Below are 24,375 nucleotides of genomic sequence, written 5' to 3' on the forward strand. Positions count from 1 at the left end.
AATAAAAAGAAGAAAAATGTGTTTCAGTGTACACTCTAAAAAACTCTGGGTTAAAAACCAACCCAGGTTGGGTTAAAAATGGATAAAAAACCCAGCAATTGGGTTGAATGTTTGACCCAACGTGCTGGGCAGTTTTATTTAACTCAACTATTGTTTAAAAATGACTATATGGCTGGCTAAAAATTAACCCAAAATAGGTTGGAAATGAAAAATCAGACACATAATTACTAGAGGCAACAATAATCAAAAGGTGAACATTTATTAATAACCAATTTAATATAATAAATGTAATTATTTTTCATTAAACATATTAATAAATGTTAATTTCCAACATATTTTGGGTTCATTTTAAGCAAGCAATACAGTAATTTTTAAACAATAGTTGAGTTCAATAAAACTACCCAGCAGGCTGTGCAAACATTTAACCCAACCACTGGGTTAAATCAACCCAGTTGCTGGGTTTGTCCATTTTCAACCCAACTTGGGTTGTTTTTAACCCAGCATTTTTTAGAGTGTGGATATCTGCATTTCCCCAAATTTCTAAATATGTGCATCCTGACAAAAAAAGAAAAACTGTTGTGAAGATCTATCTGCCATAACTTACCTTTATTACTCTCCGTCCCAACTGTAAAAATCAACCCGACAGCTCTATTGTCCACAAATAGACACATTTCCTCTCACTGCGAAATGTCTTTGGTTGCCTATGCAGATGTGAGGGAAGAGGCCTTGATTTTGTTGTTTATTCAATGAGGCAGAAATGAAGGACCACACTGAGCTCCAAATGACTGTGATGTAATTTCCTTTCTGTCAAGATGTCCGTGTGTTTGATGAGTTTGCTTTGTTGCTTGCATATATTGTGTCTGACTCATGTTTGATTTCTCTTTGTGCAGCCACTCATACAATGTTTTCCTTTATTTAGATGCTTCTGAAGACGTGAGAGTTTTGGAGCTTGATGTTGAAAGGCACTTCTCGTCTGGCGTTTTTGCATTTCCTTATATCACCCGTCACATGACATGTACACCAGCCGTTTGTGCCCCATGAGAAGTTCCTGTGGCCTAAATGGTCAAGGTGCTCGACTTCAACTTTGAAATGGGCATGGATGTTCCTGTCCACCTGCTGCTGCCCCGTTAGTCCTCAATCCCATCTCCTGGAATTTTCGGACCTACCCTTTCTCACATAACAACCCTGTGGATATGGATCTTGTACGCTCAAGTCGGACTCAATACCAGCTCCTCTTCTTCCTCTGCTACTGGTTACCGGTCTCCCTCCAGCGAGTGGAGACGCCACCCATTGAGTATGCCCACTCTATCCGTCTGGATGGCGACATCATCTTGGGTGGCCTGTTTCCGGTTCATTCCCGGGGTGAGCGTGGCGTTCCCTGCGGGGAATTAAAGAAGGAGAAGGGTATTCACAGACTGGAGGCAATGCTGTTTGCCATCGACCTTATCAACAAAGACCCAGAGCTGCTACCCAACGTGACACTGGGCGCCCGTATCCTGGACACCTGCTCACGGGACACCTACGCGTTGGAGCAGTCACTTACCTTTGTGCAAGCTCTCATTGAGCGCGATGGCTCGGATGTACGCTGTGCTAATGGAGACCAGCCCATATTTGCCAAGCCAGACAAAATCGTTGGAGTCATTGGTGCAGCCGCCAGCTCTGTCTCCATCATGGTCGCCAACATCTTGAGGCTTTTTAAGGTAAGCAAGCTCACCTTGTTCTTCTGGGGATTGGGAGAGGAGTGCAAACTGTAGTTGTGAGATGTCGAGTCCAGCCCATATTTGGTGTGGGAGTGGGTAGTATCCTGCAGCTTTTATGAATTGTAGTCATAGTATAGCATAGTGTAATGAGCAATAATCTGGGCTGGGAGTCGAAAGGGTGTCAAGACCAGCCTATATTTGCCAAGTTTGCCAAATAGTTTGGGTCATTGTGTCTTGTGGTCATTGTGCAAGCAGGGTCACATATGAGGTCTAATCTTACCTTTCTGAGACCTGGGAGTGGGGTGTAGTCTGTGAATGTCCTGATTTTGCTGAGTTAGACGCATTCTTGGGTCTCGGGAACAACATTCCTGTCTGAAAATTGAATCCTAACCATATCCCTACCTCTAAGCCTAAACCTACCCATAAGTTATCCCTAAAATCAGAGGGAAATCCTAGGTGAATAACACTGATGTAGAAGCACCTAATCCTGGTTGTATGCCTAAACTTGACAAAAACTGTAAACTTGTCCCTCAAATCTGTTTGGTTGATTGGAATTTTGTTCCAGGATCAACACAGATGTTGATCCAGGAACATGTACATGATGAAATCAGGTTCTGTGTAGTCTGCAGCTGTTGTGAATGGTGGTTATAGTACAGTGTAGTGATTAACAATCTGGGCTGGGCATAGGGTGTAGGTTGAAACCTATAATTTAGACCAGTCAGCATTTGCCAAGTTTGACAAAATTGTTGGGGTCATCACGGCAGATGTGTCACCATCATGTTTGCCAAAAGTATGATTTTTGAGGTAAGCAGGGTCACATAAGAGGTCCATCCTTGCCTTTCTGGGGTCTGGGAATAGGAACAGAGGCTGCGTTTACACTTGCATAAAAAATCCCATTTTCCAGATTGGAAATTGTTCCACACATGTAAACACAAAAATTTGCATGAGATCCGATTTTTTCGCATCTAATCTGAGCCACTTCCAAATGTGGCTTTAAATCAGGTACATATCTGATATTTCGACATCTGACATCTAAACGTGAGTATCCAATTCCCCTTTGAATTTCAAGCCACCACAAGGCTAGGGTGACACTTTTTAATGTTGTATTATGACGTGCATAGAGGTAGGCTAGTAAGAGCTGTGCGTGTAAACCTCACTGATACTAGGGACTGTGGTCTTTAGCTTCCTCATCAGAGTGCCCGACTCCCATGCGGAAGGGAGGGGGTTTGAGTTCCGCTTACAGTGGGCGTTTCGAACTGGAGGGGCCACAGTGGTGCCGTGACCCGGATGGGAGTGAGGTTTAGGGGGGGTGAGTGTAACAGACGTAGGCTAATAAGAGCTGTGTGTGTAAACCTTACTCCCCTGAACTCAAGAGGTGCTCTAGCGAATGATGCTAGGGACTGCGGCCTTTAGCCTCCTTGTTAGAGTGTCGACTCCCATGCGGAAAAATCTGGATTTGAGTGCCGCTTACAGCGGAGTGGCTGCAGTGGTGCCGTGACCCGGATGGGAATGAGGTTTAGGCTTTGCTACTGAAAGCTACATTATATTTCTCAGCAACAAGGTGATAACTTTGCTGTTTTTGTAATTAATGTAATGTAATTAATGTAAACCAGTCATGTTTAAAGTGAATGTAAACAGGCGGGACAAAAAATCGGATATGGTCAAAAGATAAGATCTGTGCATTAAGACTTGCAGTGTAAACGCAGCCAGAGTCTGTTGCTGTTATAGTGTAACATAGTGGTTAACAATCTGGGCCGGCCATTGAAAGACTAGCCCATATTTGCCATCATTATGAGGTTGTTAGAGGTAAGCAGGTTCACATAAGAGGTCTAAACCTGCCTTTCTGGGGCCTGGAAATAGGGTGTAGTCTGTTGTTTATGGTCATAGTGTAGTGTAGTGGTTAACAATCTGGGCTGGCATTGAAAAGGTGTAGGTTGGAAACTACAATAGGCTTTTATTTATTATGAGGCTGTTTGAGGGCCTGGGAATGGGGCCAGAGTCTGTAGTTGTTGTGAATGGTGGTTATAGTATAGTGTAGTGGTTAACTAGATTGGGAGCCAAAAGGCTGTTGGTAAAAATGGCACAAGAGGCAATCCATGGCCATTGTATCCTTGAGAGAAAGTACTTAACCCTATGTTGCCCAGGGACACTCTTTGGATAGGATTCTGCTTGCTTACTTTTAAGTCTTTTTCAGTTGTTCTATGAAGTAGACAAGGTTTTCATAACCACGTGTGACCTCACATAACTCAAACTACAGTTGTTTGAAATCTGTTGTGACAGAGTGTGTGTGCATGTTGGCCTGGAAGAATCTCAAGGCAGGATGATTTCAGAGAATGATGCTGCCCAAACCCTATTGTGTACATCTCCCTACCCAGCAGGAAGATCCCTGTTTCTGGCCAAATACGACAGTGAAATGAACTCCGGCATTTTGCTGTGCTTGTCGGTGGAAATTAAGTGAACCAGGGGGCTTTTTCACTGTCATTATTTATGTATGTAAACAGCTAAAGTTCAGCAGTGACAACCTGTTACAATCTAGTCTTTTCTAGAAGAACACCTGCTTCTAGGAGTTGGAATGGACTGCGTACAGTATATCTCCCATAAAGAGGTGTATACATGTCTGGAGACTGAAGTTCAAGTGGCCTCTTGACAACAATAGATTTTAACACGGTCATGTTTAATAAGCGGTCTAAATAACACTTCTGGCCGACTGCTCATTGTTGTTGTCATAGGAACAACTCACGGCCGTCCTGTGCCAATTAATGACACAATGTTAATGAAACTCTCTGCTGTTTATTACACACTCATTAGCTGACCATGGTTTGACTGATTGATGTAGACACGCTGTGCCGAACGACCCATCCGCAGTAAATGACGCATGTCCCATATTGCAAGCGCAGATCTTTTTCTGTGACACCATGTCAGCTGCCAGACTTTGATATCAGGAAGCAATTATGTTAAACATGATTAGAAGAGACATTGTCTTGGGTGTTGTGCATGTAAATGTGCATTTGGCTGTGTATAACAGGTCATGGCCATGGCTATGTTATTATTAGATAGTTACTAAATGTGACATTGGTGAGTGCTAGTATTCCTATACATCAGCAGTGCATTATCCTTTTTGCGTTTTTCAGATTTTCAAAAGCATTGGCTGCAAATGTATAGTTTGGATGTTATGGACTGTGGATCATTTGATACTATAGATGTGGTCTGCATTGTGAGTGTGTCGAAAAATCAGACCAATTATCTATAGATCAATGTTGTGGAAGTATCAAACTTAATAAAAACTTGAAAGCGCATTTGTGTGTATTTTTGAAACAGAATTCAAATAGAAATGGCTTATTCATTTGCATAAATTCTAAAAAATGCTAGGTTAAAAACAACCCAAGTTGGGTTGAAAATGGGCAAACCCAGCGGTTGGGTTAAATGTTTGCCCAACCTGCTGGGTAGTTTTATTGAACTCAATTATTGTTTAAAAATTACTATATTGCTTGCTTAAAATGAACACAAAGTATGCCGGAAATTTATATTAATATTAATATGTTTAATGAATAATAATTAAACAATAAACATTTATTAAATTGCTTATTAATAAATGTTCACCTTATGATTATTATTGTTGCCTCTAGTAATTATGTATCTGATTTTTCATTTCTAACCTATTTTAGGTTCATTTTAAGCTAGCCATATAGTAATTTTTAAACAATAATTGAGTTAAATAAAACTACCCAGCACGTTGGGCAAACATTTAACCCAACCACTGGGTTAAATCAACCCAATTGCTGGGTTTGTCCATTTTCAACCCAACTTGGATTGTTTTTAACCCAGCATTTTTTAGAGTGTACTTTTCATTTCTACTTTCCAGAATTATACAAAATTATGGTGAAAACTGACCCATGCTGAGGTGGGGGTTTCATGACACTTTAAATAGCACATCTGAAATTTGCTGAATTTAAGTTTAGCCATTGTCATTCAGGTATCCACTGAAAACTCTTGTATGTAGATCTGCTAATATAAGACATTCTCAGCTACTGTGATGCCAGCGCATAGTGACTCTGAATGGGACATATGGAGTTCCCCGTCGGAACTCCTGTTTAAGTAATCGCTACAGCATTAGGATGCATAGCGAGAGGAGGGCCACAGGCTGTTAGTCCCCTGATTTCCATTCCTCTGACGGTCCCATCGCACTGCAGGTGGAATTCAGATCCAATTCATTGGGGAGGTGATTTATCAGGGCAGCCCTGCAGGTGGGGTCTTACAACATGAGATTTCTAAGGGCTATGAAGTGCCTCCAGTTGGTGTTTGGCAGAGTGAAAGAGGAAGGGCTCTTACATACATAATGCCGTTGTGTAATATATGCACTATAAAATGTAGAGCTGTCTACTGCCTCCTAGCTAACAGGGAACGTTCTCAGAACATTCTGGTAAGGTTCTCTCAAAATTATGAACAAACGTTCTTCCAGTAACGTTAATTGAACGCTTGTTCCGTTTTCTGGTCTTTAATAATGTTCTCAAAACATTTGCACAAAAACTTTATTTATACATTGTTCGTGGAATGTTTTTTGCTGAAACGTTTTGATTGGACATTCGTCTAACATTTTTTAAATGTTACTACTTGTTTCGGAATGTTCAGAGAACATTCAAAAGTAACATTCATATGATGTTTGAAGAATGATAAAATGGAATGTTCGCATATCCAAGAAAACGTTTTTCAAACTGAACGTTTTGATGGGAATGTTCTTAGAACATATTTTTGTTAGCTGAACTCATAAGTGACTGATTTGAAGGAATCGGCACATAAATAACTACTTGTAAGAGTAGCTGTGCTATTTAAATGCTACATAAACCATGTGATAAGCAAATAGGCTAAATAGCAAAATGCACAACACATGAATATTGAGTAAAATGGAATCTTCTTGTGTTTGTCTGGAATAAGATACTCATATACACCTAGGATGGCTTGAGAGTGAGTAAATCATGGGATAATTTTCATTTTTGGGTGAACTATCCCTTTAACTATCACGATTTTACTCCCTTTTGCACTGCATTCTGGGCTTTGTGCTTTTTAAATGATGCCTTAAAATGCTGCCTATGTAGGCAGCTCACTAGGTTTTAGATCGGATCACTACACTCCTCTGTCATCAGTGCCGGTGGGACGGTGGGTTTGGTTGTTAATTAAGATGCTTGTTATGGCTTTGATGAACCTCATGAGTGCGACGGTGTTTCACTGCTGCCTGTTCTTATTTATTTAACAATATTTAGCAATATTACATTCATTGCCAAACAATTTACATGCATATTCATGAGTTCGGGGCCCAACACTCGGCATTCATTGTACATTCAGACTGAACTCTTCCCAGAAACGCTTTCAAGATAGACTTGAATAATAATGATTTTGTTCTGAGTGTAGCATTCATTTATTTGTAATACAAAAAGCTGTTGAGAATAGCATTTGTGTTGTAACAGGAGTTTACATGTGAGTTCATGTAAACAACGTCCTTTTATTGAACTTTTTTAAGTGCACATGCTTGCGAACATTTCCCAAGTGTGAACACATTCACATACTAACATTATTATGCAGTTTTTGCAAATAGCAGGCAAATAGATTACTTTTATGACTCGTTTCTCATTTCAACATTTCATCTTAGCTGTGAGCAAAAGGGGTCTGGGTGGTTTTTGACGGCGATGTGCAAAATCCGGCTGGATCAATAGAGCGTCGGTCATAATTGTGTTGAAACACGCCAACCTTTGTGCTTCTGAAAGCCCGATTCAATTACAAGCCACAGGCATTGAGATGACTTGTTTATCCAGTAGCAACATGTAGCCCCGTCCATTCAGTCATAGTGGCTTTTACTTGAGGTTTTGCCTTGATGTAAAAGGGAACAAAGGTAAAATCACGCCGCATTCATGCTGAGAGCTAAATTGGCGCGTGTAAATGTTTTTTTATGAATTCGCTCTGCATCTCAGTTTGAAGTTAAAGAGAAAGACTAATGTGTCGCACAGCCCGTGAATTATGAAACGATTTTGTGCTTCATTACTCCAGAAAGACAACAATTAGATTAAAATGTAATTAACCAACAGATGCACATTATGTTGGGTTGAGTCAGCGAGACCGTTATCGTTAGTCTCTGCGTGTTTATGGAAAGGTCAGAATCAACTGCGTTCTTCCATGGCTTATTTAGACCACGAAATGCATAAATCACTCGCCTGGCACTGCGCTATAATGGATTGTGTAATGAAGTTGGCATTTTTATAAAGTTTTTTTTTGTTTGGTTTTTTTTAGCCCTCTTAAGTTAATTTCAGCAGATGGGTTTGCTTGCGTGCTGAAAATCATTGGCATCGACGCATGAGGCCAATAAACCTTTGCACCTTCTTAAATCTATTAAATTGCATCTTCTTGGCTGGAACCATCTGTGCACGGCTGAATGCATGTGTTTTATGTAGTATACACACTATGGTTTTCCTGGAAATTAAATTAGAAAATGATCATAGGCATGTTGTAATGCCTATTTTTGATTAACCCAGTGTACTTCACAAACAGCATTTGATTATTTTCTCTATGTTCAAAAATAGTACATAAATCAAGCAGATACATCTACCATGTTATGAATTATAATAGTAGGTGACATTTCAATCATTGTGCAGCATTTAAACTGAACTTTGTCAATATTCAACCCACTTTGTATTGGTAAAATGTAAATGAACAATGTTTACTCGTTTCCCATGTTAACTGGGCTGAGAAATTCACATTTTTTGTCAGCAAGACTTTTGACAGCTCCAGATAGCACAGGTATGTCTGTTAAACCTCTGTTCTGTACAAACATCTGATTATGACACCATTATGACTATAAGTTTGCTAAGAAGTATTTCCTACTAAAGCAAGGTTGTATTTGACTCTAAGCGTATCCATAGCAGACTGGTGGGAGTGGCCTTGGATGGCAACACGCCCAGTGCATTATGGGTGTTGAAATTTTCCTACCTATTTGGCAAGAGGGAACAGCCTCTTTTCTCTAGTCAGGTAGCACCAATTTTCACTTTTCTACTGTATAGACAGCCATGTTTTATTGAAAGCCCATTTTGCCAGCGGTGAAGTACCCCTTTAACGTCATATAACGCCTCGGCCTTATCATAGTCTTGTAGATAAACATACTCGTGGGCCCTCAGGGGCCTCATTCTCAGACGCAGCCTGCGGCGCACAGGTTCAGGTTGAAGAGCGTCGGCTCTCAGATGCTTTGTTGGGGTGGAAACCTCATGAGGATGAGAGCGAGGACTCGTGGGCGAGAGGCCACGGGTGCCACTTAACTATTCCGCCCGTTGATTTCCTCCATGAGGAGAATTAAGAGTGCGATAATGGACTCGGAGCACAAAACAGACAGCGAGCTCATTAGAGAGAAACACACACACACATACAGAGACACATAACACGGGTTTATTCAGGTAAAGTTCAGGCCCGGTCTCTAAATTTTCTTCCTAGCAAAGGTCACAACAATAAAAGGTCCTGAACTGTTTCAAGAGTCAATATGTGTTTTTTGGCCTTGAAATTAAATAAGCAACGTGCATTTCATGACAGCTCATACTTTCTCAAGCTGGCATCCAGCTAACAGGGATGTTCTGGCAAGGTTCTCTCAAAGTTATAAACAAACGTTCTTCCAGTAACGTTAATAGAACGTTTGTTCAAAGTTATCTGGTCTTTAATAAAGTCCTTAAAATGTTAGCACAAAAAACATATTCATTGTTCATGAACTGTTTTAGCTGGACAAAATCAAGTGAGTTTATACTTAAAACAAGAAAAAAATATCTGCCAATGGAGTCAGAAAAAAAAAGATAATTTAAAAGGAAAACAAGTTTTATTTTTCTCACCCCATTGGCAAATATTTGTTGTTGTTTTTTAAGCATAAAGTCACTTAATTTTGATGATTTTTTTTTTTTTTTTCTTCAGTAAACAAGACTTTGTATCTTTTGTAATTTTGCCTATCAAGTAAATGTATCTTGATTTAAGTATGTTTAATTATTTTGCTGAAAAACAAGACAAAAAAAAAAAGTCATTTTTTCACAAAAAAGTCATAAAACATTTTTACCACATTTTTTACAATGAATTTCTGGCAACCACAGCTGCAGTTTTTTTTACCATACCTTCTTTTTTTTCCTCAAAATAATACATGATTTTTTTTACAACACAAATATTTCCAAAGCAGCTTATAGTGCCTTACAAACCTCCAAAATATTACTATTCCTTTAAACATGCAAATGAGCAATATACATGAGAACAAAATGCATGCATGCCCAGCTGAAGTGCTCCAGTATTAGTCAGCATTGTGTGTACTTGGAGGTCCATTTGGCGCAGTGAATCCTGAGCACTTTGGAGTCTGTTGTGACTGCTAGCGTATAGCGTCTTAGCTGCCCACAGTAAAGCCCATTGGGACAAAGCAGATGAGTGTGAAATCTGGTGCCTGGCTGAAAATGACTCGGTGATGGAGAGTGCAGGAAGCTTCTTCTTTGCGTCCACAAGAGACTTCTGGTAAACAACACCTCTCGCATTGACGAGTGGCGATTTGTAGATGGAGTAGCCTGAATTGTGCTCTCATTTTTGCTTTATGGGTCAGGCCAGACTTCTCGGTGTGCAGGATTGAAATCCGTGCACATGCTTTAGCAGGCTTAGAACTTCTTCCCTGTAAATTTTTAATTGCTTTTTTTTGCTGTTGTGGGATTTCCTGGCGATTTACAGCAGAATCATGTGGCCAAGTGGTTAAAGATTTGGACTGGGGTACGATCTTCATCTTAACTTGCTTTCTTTACTTATTTTTGTAGGCCAAAACTTAGATAAGCATTTAAGCACTCCTGGTTCTGTCGTCCTGAAGTCAACGGGTCTGACACCTGAAATAAGGTCTGTGTTTAACACTAACTTAAGATATTTTCACCGCGTTTTATTCTACACCATAAAATAAATCTGCAATACACTCTTGTGAGCTTTTTTTTAAAGCTTCCCAGCTAACAAAAAATGTGTTCTAAGAACATTTTAACAACGTTCCAATCAAGTTATGGAATGTTCTCAGAACATTCAAAGTGTCCCTTTTTTTTAAGGGGACCTATAATGCCCCTTTTCACAAGATGTAAAATACATCTCTGGTGTCCCCAGAATGTGTCTGTGAAGTTTCAGCGCAAAATACCCCACAGATCATTTATTATAGCATGTTAAAATTGCCACTTTTTGGGTGTGAACAAAAATGTGCCGTTTTTGAGTGTGTCCCTTTAAATGCTAATGAGCTGCTGCTCCCGGCCCCCTTTCCAGAATAGGGCGGAGTTTCAAGAACTCATGCTCCGGCATACCGACAACAACAAAACAGGACGATCTCACGCACCAAAAATGTCAGAATGTGCAATTTTTAACTAGGAAAATATTGTTTACGATAATTCTGATAGCACATGAGGGCAGCATCAGTTCTGGATCTTAAGCTTGAGCACAAAGCGTGCTCTTCTTTCAAAATCAAACTTTGTGAAAATCCAGCATTTGTGAAGCAGTCCAGCATAAAAATACTCCTTTTAAATGCGAATGAGCTGCTGCTCCCGGCCCCTCTGCAGAAGAAGGCAGAGTTTCAAGAACTCATGCTCTGGCATGCCGGCATGAACAAAACAGGACAATCTCACGCACCAAAAATGTCAGAAAGGGCTTTTGTGTGCGATTTTTAACTAGGAAACTCTTGTTTACAATAATTCCGATAGCCTGTGAGGGCAGCATCAGTTCTGGATATGAAGTTTGAGCACAAAATGTTGGTGTTGGACTCTTATATTCATTGGTACATCTCAAAACACAACACTTGTAATGCCTCTTTGGCGGAGACATTGTAAAACTCCAGCTGCTACAGCAAAGATACAGCAATGGCGGCAGCATTGGCAGGTTTTCACAACAAAACTCGCCCAATTGCTACTCACCCAACTAGCCCAAAACTAGCCCAATGGTATTTCAGGGGCGGTCCCCCAGTAAAAATCACATCCTGTGGTAAAATCTGTGTTTTTTGGTGGGATTCCCGTGGTAAAATTAGCATTCCAGGGGATAAATATCACGTTATTGGGGTTGCTTCAACCCGCGGACATGAAAAACAACCCGCGGCAACACTATTAAAGTAGCCCAATTCTGTGGGAAAATCGTGGACTTGGCAACACTGAATGGGGGACTCTGTGCTTCTCACTGTCTATGCTAATAGGGCAGATCGTCACTGTTTGGGGGCGAGGCTTCTGATGAGGGGAGAATCTGAATTAGCTCGTTTGAGACTGCTTCTGATTTATGGGAATTATAAAAAAAGGAGTGAGTGGATCTTTACCATTATAGGCTACACACTGCGGACACACGTTGGTGTTCACATATAAAAGTGAATTTCACATAATAGGTCCCCTTTAAAGTTTTTTAAACTTCCGATATGGCCTACAAAGATATGTCATCATCACTGCAGAGCTTTAACCTCCTCTCTCCTCACCTGAATGATAATGTTCCTGCTCATTCTCTTTCCTCCTCCGTCTCTCTGTCAGCGTCATTCCGGGTGATAGGTGACAGCGACAGGCATTTATGTGACCTGACAGTGCATGCCGTCTCTCTCTCTCTCTCTGATCAGCATGGGAGGAGGTGTCAGTCACCGATAGCATGAACTCACACGGCCCTCCTCCCCGCCTCATGGGAAAGCCTCGCACACTTTATTAGGCTGGTGACATTATTGATAAAAGACACAGAAAAACACATTAGCAGAGAGAGAGAGAGTTGTCCACCTCCTCAGAGATGTGTGACTAGCTGATTTGCTGTAGTAGATTCAGTGTTGGAGTCCCTCAGGAGCCCTTCGGTGTCTAATTAAAGCATGGAATGTACACCGGCAGTGCCAATGTGCATCACAGATCTATAGACATCAGTGCACTTCAAAGTTATACAGCTTTCTTTCTGTCACAAGTGTTGAGTTGAGCTTGTCAATCGAGAAGTGAGCTCTTGATTTTACACGTCTGTGTGTTGATTTCATGAATGTGATTTGTCCTTTTGAATTGTTTATGGTTCATTCTCAGGAAACGGTGCCATTTCCCCATGAACGTTTTATCAGGATGCTGAACTTAAGTGTTATTTTAGTAGGCTAATATTTATATACTATTATAGTATTTATTAATATTTTGAATTAACTGTTATATTTTCTATGGAGCCCCACACATGACATCCAGGTTAAATCGTATGCACAATTTACTATTCCATTCCCTCGATTTATAAATCATGCGCATAATTTATAAATCAAGGGAATGAAATAGTAAATGGTGCACATGATTTATAAATCAAGAGAACGAAATAGTAAATTGTGCGTGCGATTTAGCAAATCGAGGGTACTAAATAGTAAATTGTGCGCATGATTTAGCAAATCGAGGGAACGAAATAGTAAATGGTGCGCATGATTTATAAATTGAGGGAAAGAAATAGTAAATTGTGCGCTGGATTTAGCAAATCGAGGGAACGAAATAATAAATTGTGCGCATGAGTTAGCAAATTGAGGGAACGAAATAGTAAATTGTGCGCATGATTTATAAATCGAGGGAACAAAATAGTAAATCGTGCGCATGATTTATAAATCGAGGGAACGAAATAGTAAATCGTGCGCATGATTTATAAATCGAGGGAACAAAATAGTAAATCGTGCGCGGGATTTGGCAAATCGAGGGAACGAAATAGTAAATCGTGCGCGGGATTTGGCAAATCGAGAGAACGAAATAGTAAATTGTGCGCATGATTTATAAATCGAGGGAATGAAATAGTAAATCATGAGCGCTATTGAGCAAATCGAGGGAACAAAATATTTTATTTGTTAAAAAATATTTTATTTATATTCAGCTTTATTTCAGTTGACAATTTTTTTTTTAAATAGTTTTAGTTAGTAACAACACTTGCTTGAACTTAGTCATGATTTCAATTCTTCAATGTGTAATGCAAAAGACCTTTTTTAATTATTTAATTTGTTTTGAAAACTTTCAGCGATTAGCAAGATCTCATTCATTGCTATTACATTCAACAAATCTACATAATTGCAAATATATAATTAGATTTAACAATCTAATTATACCTTCATAATTTTGAATTAAAATATCATAATTTACTTTTCATGCATTTAGGCATTTTAAGATGCTTTACACATTTTCTGAGAAAATATGTAATTTTATATATTTGATGATTTTGTTTTCTTTCTAGTTCAGACATGAAATTACTATAATTTCTTAAACGTTAATCAGTAACATTTTTTAAATGTTTTTTTTTCTTCTCAAATTTTAGCATGGTACATTTTCCTGAGAGTTAGATTTAACTGTAAAAAGGTCAAACGAAAGATGCTTAAACACATCCCATGAATTTAAAATGGAGTTTTGTTGCTTTTAATTTATGTGTGTCCACTGGCCAAACTTTTAACCAGTCAAATGATTTCCAGAATGAAAATGTCACCACCTGCCTCTGATTAGCAAACCATGCTTCACAACTGTGACTAAAGACTATTGGACTAGGCCTTCGATTGGTCCTGCCACTTGTTTTCCTTGTTCAGAGCTTTGAGGAAAAATGACCTGCTTTTTTAACAGGCTCTCACTCAAAAATATGCTAATGAGAACATTTTCCAATATGCAAAGTACTCAACCAGATGATATTTTCCTGCGGCTGGATAGCTTGTCGTTTACTAATGTGTAGAAGGGGCGAAGAAATCTCAAACAGACTGCTTTAATCGTGAGCTCAGAGCTACAGGACAGCGAGAAGAAAGGAAAGGTACGAATATTTTATCTGCTTCTCCCCGTCATCATGTAATTTTAATAGCTCTTCCTTTTGGAGTATCTGAGTGAATTATTCATGCGCAGGGACGAGATGAGAGTTTGTCACAGGAGGAGGAGGAAGAAGTGTGCGAGTGTGTTTTATTTGCAGTTTGATGGAGGCACATAATCTCCATTCACTTGACCACTTGCGTCACCCCTCGACTTTAATTCCCACATTCCCCAAGGCCGCCCGGTGCCCACTGCAGCACTGATACCTTTCAACTCCTCTTGAGCACACACACAATCCTGAAGTAGTGGGAAAAAAATCAGAAAGTGAGAATGAAATGGAGTTGCAGGCAGGGGTATTGGGGTGGCGCAGGTGGGACCGAGAACCAGAGACCAGGCCCATGAGAAATCAGAAATAAATACTGGCTTCTGCGAAGACAATATATATATATATATATATATATAGTCATATATATATATATATATATATATATATATATATATGAAATGAATGTTTTAGTTGTTTTTTTTTAAAAAGCGATTTTACGGTACTAAATATTTACCTGTAATACCATAGTGTAACCACTAGTTGGCTGTATAGCCCTATATATAAATATGTAAACAGGGCTGTGTATTCCCTAGTTGCTGGAAACACTGTTTTCAGACATAATTACTTAAAGACTGTTTACTTGACACCATTTTCAACTAAAAACAGAAAACTTTTTATGCGTTTTGGTCGCTCATTTACATGACAACGCCGTATTGGGGGCCTGAAAATGCAAAATTTTGAAAACAGGTTTCATAGTGCATGTTTTTGAACACAATACCGTTATCGTCTCTGTGTAAACTACAAAAACGAGAATTTGTGAAAATGGTGACGTCATGCACATGCGTATTACGTGTTTTTTTATAAAGTGACATCGCCATCTACTGGCCTGGCAGCAGATTACAGCATTTTTAGTTTTTTTCGCGGATCCGTGTGAATGGGGATTGGTTTGACAACGTTGTTGTCTGTATGTGAAAAACGCGAAGGAAAAATTTCCGTTTTTAGTACATAGTTTTCATGTAAATGTACCCTTACTTATATAAGGTTTTGCATTTGGATATATATTTAGACATTATTAAAGACTACTTTCATTACTGTCATGCGCATGCGTTTTTACGTGTTTTTCCAAAAAGTGACATCGCCATCTACTGGCCTGGCAAAAGAATACAGCGTTTTTAGTTGTTTTCACAGATCCGTGTGAACGGGGATCGTTTTGACAATGTTGTCGTCTGTACGCGAAAAACGCGAAGGAAAACGTTTCTGTTTTTTAGTACATGTGTAAATGTACCCTTACTTGTATAAGGTTTTGCATTTAGATATATATTTAGACATTATTAAAGACTACTTTATTATTGTCATGTGCATGCATTTTTACATGTTTTTTTTATTATTTTTTTTACAAAGGGACATCGCCATCTACTGGCCTGGCAGCAGAATACAGCGTTTTTAGTCATTTTCGTGGATCTGTGTGAACGGGGAAATTTTGACGTTTGTACACAAAAAACGCAAAGGAATTTTTTTCCCCATTTTTTAGTACATAGTTGTCGTATAAATGTACCCTTGTATAAGGTTTTGCATTTGGATATCTATTTAGACATCAATAAAGACTACTTTATTGTCAAAGTTTTTTAATTTGAAGTTTCAGGTTTTGCATTATTATTACAGTCAAATCTGGAAACAAAAAAGACAAAAAAGGCATTTTGTTACTCATACTAGCTTCATCGGTCACGCGAAATTAATCAGAATAAACATTGACTCAAGTGAGACCAGGGTGATATTTTAAAATATATAAATGAGTGTTAACATGCCATGAACAGAGACGTTATATCTCTCCTCCTGTTTGCAAATTAATCAGCAATTGACAAGTTCTGATTCAAGTAGCATTGACATGGTAAAAACGCTTAAAATTGCCAAAGCATTGACAGCGCTCTGAACCAATGGTGTTGAGCGTTATCAAATTTACCGGCAGCAATGGGTAGCGTATCACGCAGTGATTGAGAGGTGGTGCCACCCCTCTAGACACACCCCTGATTGCAGGACTGGAATGTTATTTCTTTGCATTTCCTGTGATGTTGCCATATAAGGGCAAAGGGTGGCACTGGTTGACCCAAATTGACAACTCGTTTATCCAATCAGATCTGCTGGAATATATTAAAAGGGTGCTGCAGGGATGATGTTTTTGTATGCCAAAACCCAAAAAAAGAGCATTTTAACATTTCCAGTTTCATTGTCCTGAAGTAAATGAGTTTTTGAAATAACATCTGTAGTGAAGCTTAAGATATTTTCATGTTTTATTCTGACATAAAATAGAGCAGTATTTTTTTTATTTATTTTTTTATTTATTTATTTTTTTACTTGTCTTGAAAAAGGCGAGGTTGTCTTTACACGTCATCAGCCGAACAGGTAAACTCGTCTACTTACTAGTCCGCTTTTCCTGTTTATAATCGTGCTCTTGCAAACTATTCTAACTGGAAAATGTTTTTTAAATAAAGACTGAAAGAGTTGTGGAAGCTTAATGATGGTGACGTTTAAGTCATGTGACCGTTGCGTAGTTTATTTATAGCCTACATTTAGCTTTTTACTTCTGGCGATTGTATTTAGGATTCAATATTCGAGGGAACATAGTTGAATAGTCGAGGGGGCTCAACTTCTGGTTAGGCTTACAGAAATACATAATTACAGCAGCACTATATAATTTAGAAATAAAAAGAAACTGCATTTTTAAGGGCAGCAGCTGGACAGACACAGAAATGCAGCGAGTTTAATCAATGCACACTCCTTTCCCATCAGACGGGAGAAGCCTCGTATTTGGCTCTGTAATTAGAGCTCTGATGGCTCTGGAAGACTCTCGTCTACTAGTTTTAATTAGAGTTTACTTCCACATGGGTCAGGAGGTTGTTTGAGGTGCTGCTGGCAGCTAATGAGCGACGGAGTATAGTTGTGGTGAATGGGTGAAGCACACTGACTTTGCGTATGTAATTAGCAGCATATGAAAAAACATTTTTGTCTTAATATCACTTAGAATTTATGTTTATTAAGCTAAAAGAGCTAGTGGAACTGAGTTTGGGAGTAGCTAACTAAAATTAGACATGCCACTAGCTTCAGTAGCATAGCTGTTTTACAATTACCGTAGCTTTCCAGTAACGAGCAGCCTATTTTTTTCCAAACAAGGAAATGTTCAAACATTGCTTTTTTTGCATTGTACTTTGTATATAATATTTCTCAAATTGTATTGTAACTGAACAAGCTTAGGCTGTAATCGCATGCTAGCTTTGTAAAGTCATTTTAGCGAATCACTTTGTTCAAACAGTTCATTTCAATGTACCAAACGATAAAAATTCAAGTTAGTGTAGCAGAGGAAATATTTAGCTAGCTGTTTATCTCTATATTTTTGTTTTGGTTATATAAACTGGTATTTTTGCTAAGGGAAGCATTACTAATTATTCATACTTGATTTATACAAATCCCTAACATTTAAAGAAGAAAATTAACCATTTTTAATTTACTTTTGTTAGCATTTGTGTTGGATTGTAATGCTGTCTTTCAAAATGAGTCATTGTTTTTATGCCATACACAGTAAATACATGCTATAATTCATATTTGTTTACATTTTTTGGTAACTTTTTCAAAAGAGTCCCATATATAAGCGAAGGGTGAACCAACTAAGGCTAAAACACATTTAAAAAGATTTCCATGAAATAGTTTCAAGTTACGTGTCGCAGCACAACCTGCACATCCCAGCATAAACATTCCTGATGAATTATCTATTAAAGCGTATAGGTTCACAAACCACTGTTAAGCACAGGCTATTACATGCGTGATTTGGCATGAGAGAAAGCGCCCTTTATAATCACTAAAAAGCTGTCACTCATTTTAGTTCATCGCAATCTCACAAAGTTCTGTTATAATCAATGAATCTGACTGCACTATGAATTTCTCATAATGTCTACAATTTGTTTTATTTAGAGGATTTGCGAGCGTGCAGAACTCAGCACCTAACAAAAACTGAGTGGATTCTAACTTAAACACATCTGATTGGTCACTGAGTTCAAGAAATCAACAGATAGGTTTGTGATTGGCTGCATTGGTCAACGCTGCAAAAACATGTTGTAAATAGAAACCTTTGATGCTCTCCAGAGCACAAACACAGACACGCACTGGATCGCTTGCCAAATCTGTTTAGCCAATATGCTATTATTACAAAGAAAACTGATCCTAGACCAACAATTTTGAGCGGATTTTACCTCTAAAAGCAATCAAAAGCAGCGGTTTAAGTGGTTTAAGTGAGAAATGCTGCGTTCACACCATGTTGTAATTACCGTAGTTTCGAGATGACGTTTTCTTTAGAGCTGTTCACGTCCTAAATTTCTGCGCTAGTCTCAAGTCTGTGGCCAGGGAGAGGCTAAGGGGCTGTTTACACGACACAATTTTCAGCTAAACTTTTTATGCATTTTGGCAGTTCATTTACACGACAATGGCTTTTTGGGGTCCTGAAAATGCAAACTTTTGAAAACGAGACCGTTATAGTCTCCGTGTAAGCTACAAAAACACAAATTTGTGAAAACGGTGACGTCATGTGCATGCGTATTACGTGTTCGGTCTATAGGCACGTAATTTTTCTTTACAAAGTGACATCGCCATCTACTGGCCTGGCATCAGAATACAGCGATTTCCTGTTTCCTTTGTTCCTTGATTCCACTTGTTCCCACTTTCCATGGTTATTCATTATTTCATTGATTAAGTCACACCTGTCCTGTTTTATGCATCATTAGTTTGTATATATCCAGCCTTCAGTTTGTTCTTGAGTTTGTCCATTAGTCATTGTAAATGTGGTTGTTATCTTCACGGTTTTCAAGACTGCCAAGTAGCCTGAGAGTTTTTGTTATTTTTGTTTTTGTTATAAATAAATCTGCTGCTTTTCATCCTTTGCTGCAACCTCAACCGCATGTGAGACACTATTATTGCTTCATTGTTTCTCTTTCAGATATTGTAGCTAATAACATGCATGCAGACCATGTGCGAGTCTCGTTCTCGCTCCCAATGAATCTCAATTTTCCACAGTGGCACTTCATGATAAAATTCCCTTTACTAAGAGACCTCTCCCTGTCATATATAATTAACTACAAGCCATTTTTCACCAGCCTCTGCTCTATTAGAAATTTGTTTAGCAGAGAAGTCAAGTGTCCATAAATCAAGCCGTGCCACGCTGAGAAGTAAATAGACACCTGTGATTGTTCTCGGCCTCTGCTGTTGGCTCTAGATGGCTTTGTATGTTTGCTAATTGACCTTATTAATTTGGTATGATGACCACCAGCTCTATCCAAGTGTAATATACAATCCCATCAGACTCACTAATGAAACAGCACCAGGTACAATTTCTATTAAATGCTGGGTTAAAAACAACCCAAGTTGGGTTGAAAATGGAAAAACCCAGTGATTGGGTTGTTTTAACCAGCGAATGGGTTGTTTTGACCCAGCAGTTGGGTTAAATGTTTGCCCAACATGCTGGGTAGTTTTATTTAACCCAACTATTGTTTAAAAATTACTATATTGCTTGCTTAAAATGAACCCAAAATATGTTGGAAATTAACATTTATTAATATGTTTAATAAATCAACATTTATTAATATGTTTACTGAATAATAGTTAAACAATAAAAATTTATTTAATTGCTTATTAATAAATTTTCTATCTAATGCAATCAGTTGTTAATCCATAGTAGTTTGCATTTATGACTGGATTTCACTAATAAAAACGAATAAAAATGCTGGGGTAAAAACAACCCAAGTTGGGTTGAAAATGGAAAAACCCAGCGAATGAGTCGTTTTAACCCAGCGATTGGGTTGGTTTAACCTAGCGAATGGGTTGTTTTAACCCAGCAAATGGGTTTTTTTAACCCAGCGAATGAGTTGTTTTAACCCAGTGAATGGGTTGTTTTAACCCAGTGAATGAGTCGTTTTAACCCAGATACTGGGTTGTTTTAACCTGGCGAATGGGTTGTTTTAACCCAGTGGTTGGGTTAAATGTTTGACCCAACCTGCTCGGTAGTTTTACTTAGCTCAACTATTGTTTATAAATTACTGTATTGCTTGCTTAAAATGAACTCAAAATAGGTTGGAAATTATTAATATGTTTAATAAATGAACATGTATAAATAATTTTAATGAATAATAATAAAACAATAAACATTTATTAAATTCCTTATTAATAAATGTTCACCCTTTGAATATTATTGTTGCCTCTAGTAATTATGTGTCTGAATTTTAATTTTTGGTTCATTTTAAACCAGCCGTATTGTAATTTTTAAACAATAGTTGGGTTAAATAAAGCTGCCCAGCATGTTGCCGCTGGGTCAAAACAACCCAATCACTGGGTTTGTCCATTTTCAGCCCAACTTGGGTTGTTTTTAACCCAGCATTTTTAGAGTGTACTTTCCGAGCATTATCCATTTGAATTCTGAACATGCTTAGCACAGAATTCGTGGGAATGTCTTGTTAGAGTAATGGCCCGAGAGCAGATTTCCTTTGTCTTTGGAGATGGGCGTCTTTGAAGAGAGCTGGAGCGGCAGCAGTAGAAGAGAGGCTCTGGTAATCTCTCTTTAAGGATGTTGCAACTTCCTCTCTGTAGGGACGTGTGCTTAGACCTGAAATACGCACAATTCTCCGCTCGGGGTTGAATCATCTTCAACAGAATTTAGAGGAGCTTCCAAGAAAGGGAAGTTTCGAAATCCCTGGCCAGATTTTAGAGTGGGAATTATGAAGAAAGCTGAATTGAATGTTTTATACAGGTATGCTAAAATCGACGTTATTTCCATAGTGTGTCGTATTTTGGAGTAATACATCATATTAAACAAGAAAAAATGTAGGATGAGACTTGATTTTAGCAATAGGGATTTGATTGCAGTGTGAAAAGGCTTAAGTAACAACATCTGCTGAAAAGAAAAGACGTTTCAGAGGTGGCGCGATGTTCAAAATCAAGCTGTAATGCCTTATGCAAATGCATAGAGCTGTACGAACCGTATCAGGATAGGGATGTCATAAATCGAATCATATAAAATTGTTCTCTGTCTCACATTAGCCTGCCGGGGGTCGCATAGACATGAGCAGTTATGTCCGTTCATCCATCTTTTTGACGAGGCAGGTCGGTAATAAAATGTAAAAACTACACAGAGACACAGATGGACGTAAAGTTTTACCAGTTCCCAGCGTTCATGATGTCCTATCTAGGCTCTGAAGGTCAGGCCTGAATCTGTCGGGGGTCATTTTGAACAGAACAGCCCTTGAGACAGTGGGCAGGAACACTGGAGGAGAAAGTGTGATGCAAAAACCATTGATGAGTGCTTATAAATAGTCAGAGCCTTTTAGAAAAGGCCATAGTTGCCTGATAGCCTGTGAATGGGATGACCTGACCTATTGACACACTACAGCCCTCTGAGGGACACGTGATCGAATGCTGCTCACTTCTGTCAATGGTGCATGAAAACACTGTTTCTCTTTAAGAGAGAAGTCTAATTAAAATCAGTAAATCAGATTGATCTTGCGGTTGTGCATCATTCAAAGTTAAGTTTAGAATGACCTTAGAATTTCAAACTGAGTTCCGGAATTTGAATTTAGGTGCAAAACAGGATGCGGAATTCCAAATTTGAATTTGAAATTCAAAAACTGTCATTTTTAAAGTTTGACAAGGCAAAATCTAAGGCGTTAGATGTTTTTTCTTCTGAGTGCACACAGACTAAGATCTCCATCTCTCGCTTCAGTCAGTCTCTTGTTAGTGTTGTAAACAGAGGGCACTGGCTGGCTCTTGGCTGTCTGCCACGACGGCTGCTCTTATATCAGTTATCAGCGTAAACGCTTTGACTTCAGTGTGAGAAACTTGACATCCCACTCGATTCCATTCATCAGTCTTATGAATCCTAATTTACCGCTTTCTAAGTAATAGGTGCATGTTGGGCAAGATTTATTTATTTAATTAATTAATTAATTTATTTGTTTATTTATATTTATGTGTTTTTAGTCTGTTTTTTATAATTGATATTACATTTTTTGTGATCTATTTATGTTTGTCAATTTTTTTTTAATATTTATTTGCTTTAACTTCAACTTTTATTTATTTAGCACATTTAAACACAACTTTATTGCCCGAAGTGCTTCACAAATTGAAAATATAAAATCAAATACACACACATAACTCACATGCATATAAATAAACAATTTTATAAATGCTTAATGTTAAGCTTTCTTTACAATAATAATACAATATATAAAAAAATACATAAATTTTACATAAAACAGTAAATTATTTATTTGTTTTTTTTTTTTAGTCTAATATTTTTATTGTTTATATTATATATTTTATATATTTATATTTGTCAGAATTAAAAAAAAAACAATTTCATTATTTAATGGATTTCTTTACAAAAATAATACAATACACTAAAAATAAATGGTTAGGGTTTTTTGCATAAAAAAAGGAGAAGTATAATTTAAAAAAAAAAAATTGTATTACACATTTTATATATTTATATTTGTCAGAATTTTTAAAAATTTAATAATTTATTGTTGGGCTTTCTTTACAAAATAATGCAATAATCTACAAATAAATTATACGTGTTTTTGCATAAAAAAAAGAAGTTTCATTCAAAAAAATAAATCTGACTTATCTTGCAGTTGTGCATTTAAACTTGAATTTAAATCGTATTTATTTATTTTTAGTGTAATTTTTTTCTTCTTTACATTACATTTTTTTTTCATGCAATGATAGCTGGAAATACAACTATAGCTCTTTGAAAGCTATGAATTCATGCCCACAGATTTGTTGTCTCATAAAATTGAGTTTCTTGGTGTTTTCTTCAAATGCATCACTGGCCTGATTCAGCAGGACATTATATTTGTTCACTCCTGCACTTGTAATGCAACAAAACTAGTTACCTGGCCATTTTCCCCCCTTCACATTAGATACTTTTGACATAATCAAAGTTGCTACTGTACCATATGTTCATACTTTATATGCAAATGACCTTTGTTCTTGTCTTGTTGTTCATCTGGAGGGGTCTTGAGCTTGTCATGCCGTTGACTGCAGTGGTCTCGACTGCAACCCTGTTGAATAGGTAGGCTATATCAGAAGGGGAGATTGTTTTCCCAGCATGCTCCTCCATTGACTACAGCGAGGGTAATGGACAGGGCATTATTCTGAGTGCATAGTAATAGTTTTAAGCACATAGTAATTGGGTGTGTATTGAGGTCCCGGTGGGAGGCGTGCTGTGAGTAATGCCCCCAGGAATGACGGCCGTTCGGCAGAAGTCACGCCGCTGCTGCGGTTCTATAAATCCCATTTCCATTTCTGTAATGACAAGTCGTGACGGCGCGCGCCGCCTGCGCCCCATTCTCCTGTACTCACACCGTAAATTTCCTCACCTCACCGCCCTCACGCTGTACAGAAGTGAGAGAGAGCAAGAGAACATTTTTCTTTTAATGTTTTTTAATGTTTCCCCCGTTTAACCCACTGACATGCTTTCCCCGCGCTCTGCCATGTTGAGGTTTGTGTGTCGGGTTTGTAATTCCCTAAATGACCAACATTGTTCTTGTGTGTCATGGGAGGTTTCTGTACAGGATCCTTGTGTGCTCACATAGCATTTGATTTGAGTCACTAAAAATGTAAAGTCTGTCATCATTTACTCGTGTCACTCCAAACCTGTTTGACGTTTCTACCCATGCAACACAAAATATTTGGAAAAATCTAGCAACGCTGCTCATTTCCATGCATTAAAAAATGCCAGTGACTTGCATTCAATTCAAAACATTCAAAAGCATTGAAAGATGCATAAAAAACAATGAAGTTTGGTGTGATTCATCCTGAGGCAGTTTAAATGTGTGCAAATGAC

The 24,375-nt window shown here is 38.2% G+C and overlaps 1 protein-coding gene across 2 annotated transcripts in view; it reads left to right on the top strand.

Moving 5' to 3' along the window:
- grm8a (glutamate receptor, metabotropic 8a) overlaps positions 1-24,375 on the top strand; it is a 189,294-nt gene that overhangs the window by 2,271 nt on the left and 162,648 nt on the right. For both annotated transcript variants that reach the window (XM_051892355.1, XM_051892356.1), the window contains exon 2: positions 920-1,700. In XM_051892355.1, the coding sequence (XP_051748315.1) occupies positions 1,194-1,700 (507 nt within the window). In that variant the 5' untranslated portion in view covers positions 920-1,193. The remainder of the gene's footprint in view (positions 1-919; positions 1,701-24,375) is intronic.

This window comes from Ctenopharyngodon idella, chromosome 4 (assembly GCF_019924925.1).
Source record: "Ctenopharyngodon idella isolate HZGC_01 chromosome 4, HZGC01, whole genome shotgun sequence".
NCBI classification, from domain to species: domain Eukaryota; kingdom Metazoa; phylum Chordata; class Actinopteri; order Cypriniformes; family Xenocyprididae; genus Ctenopharyngodon; species Ctenopharyngodon idella.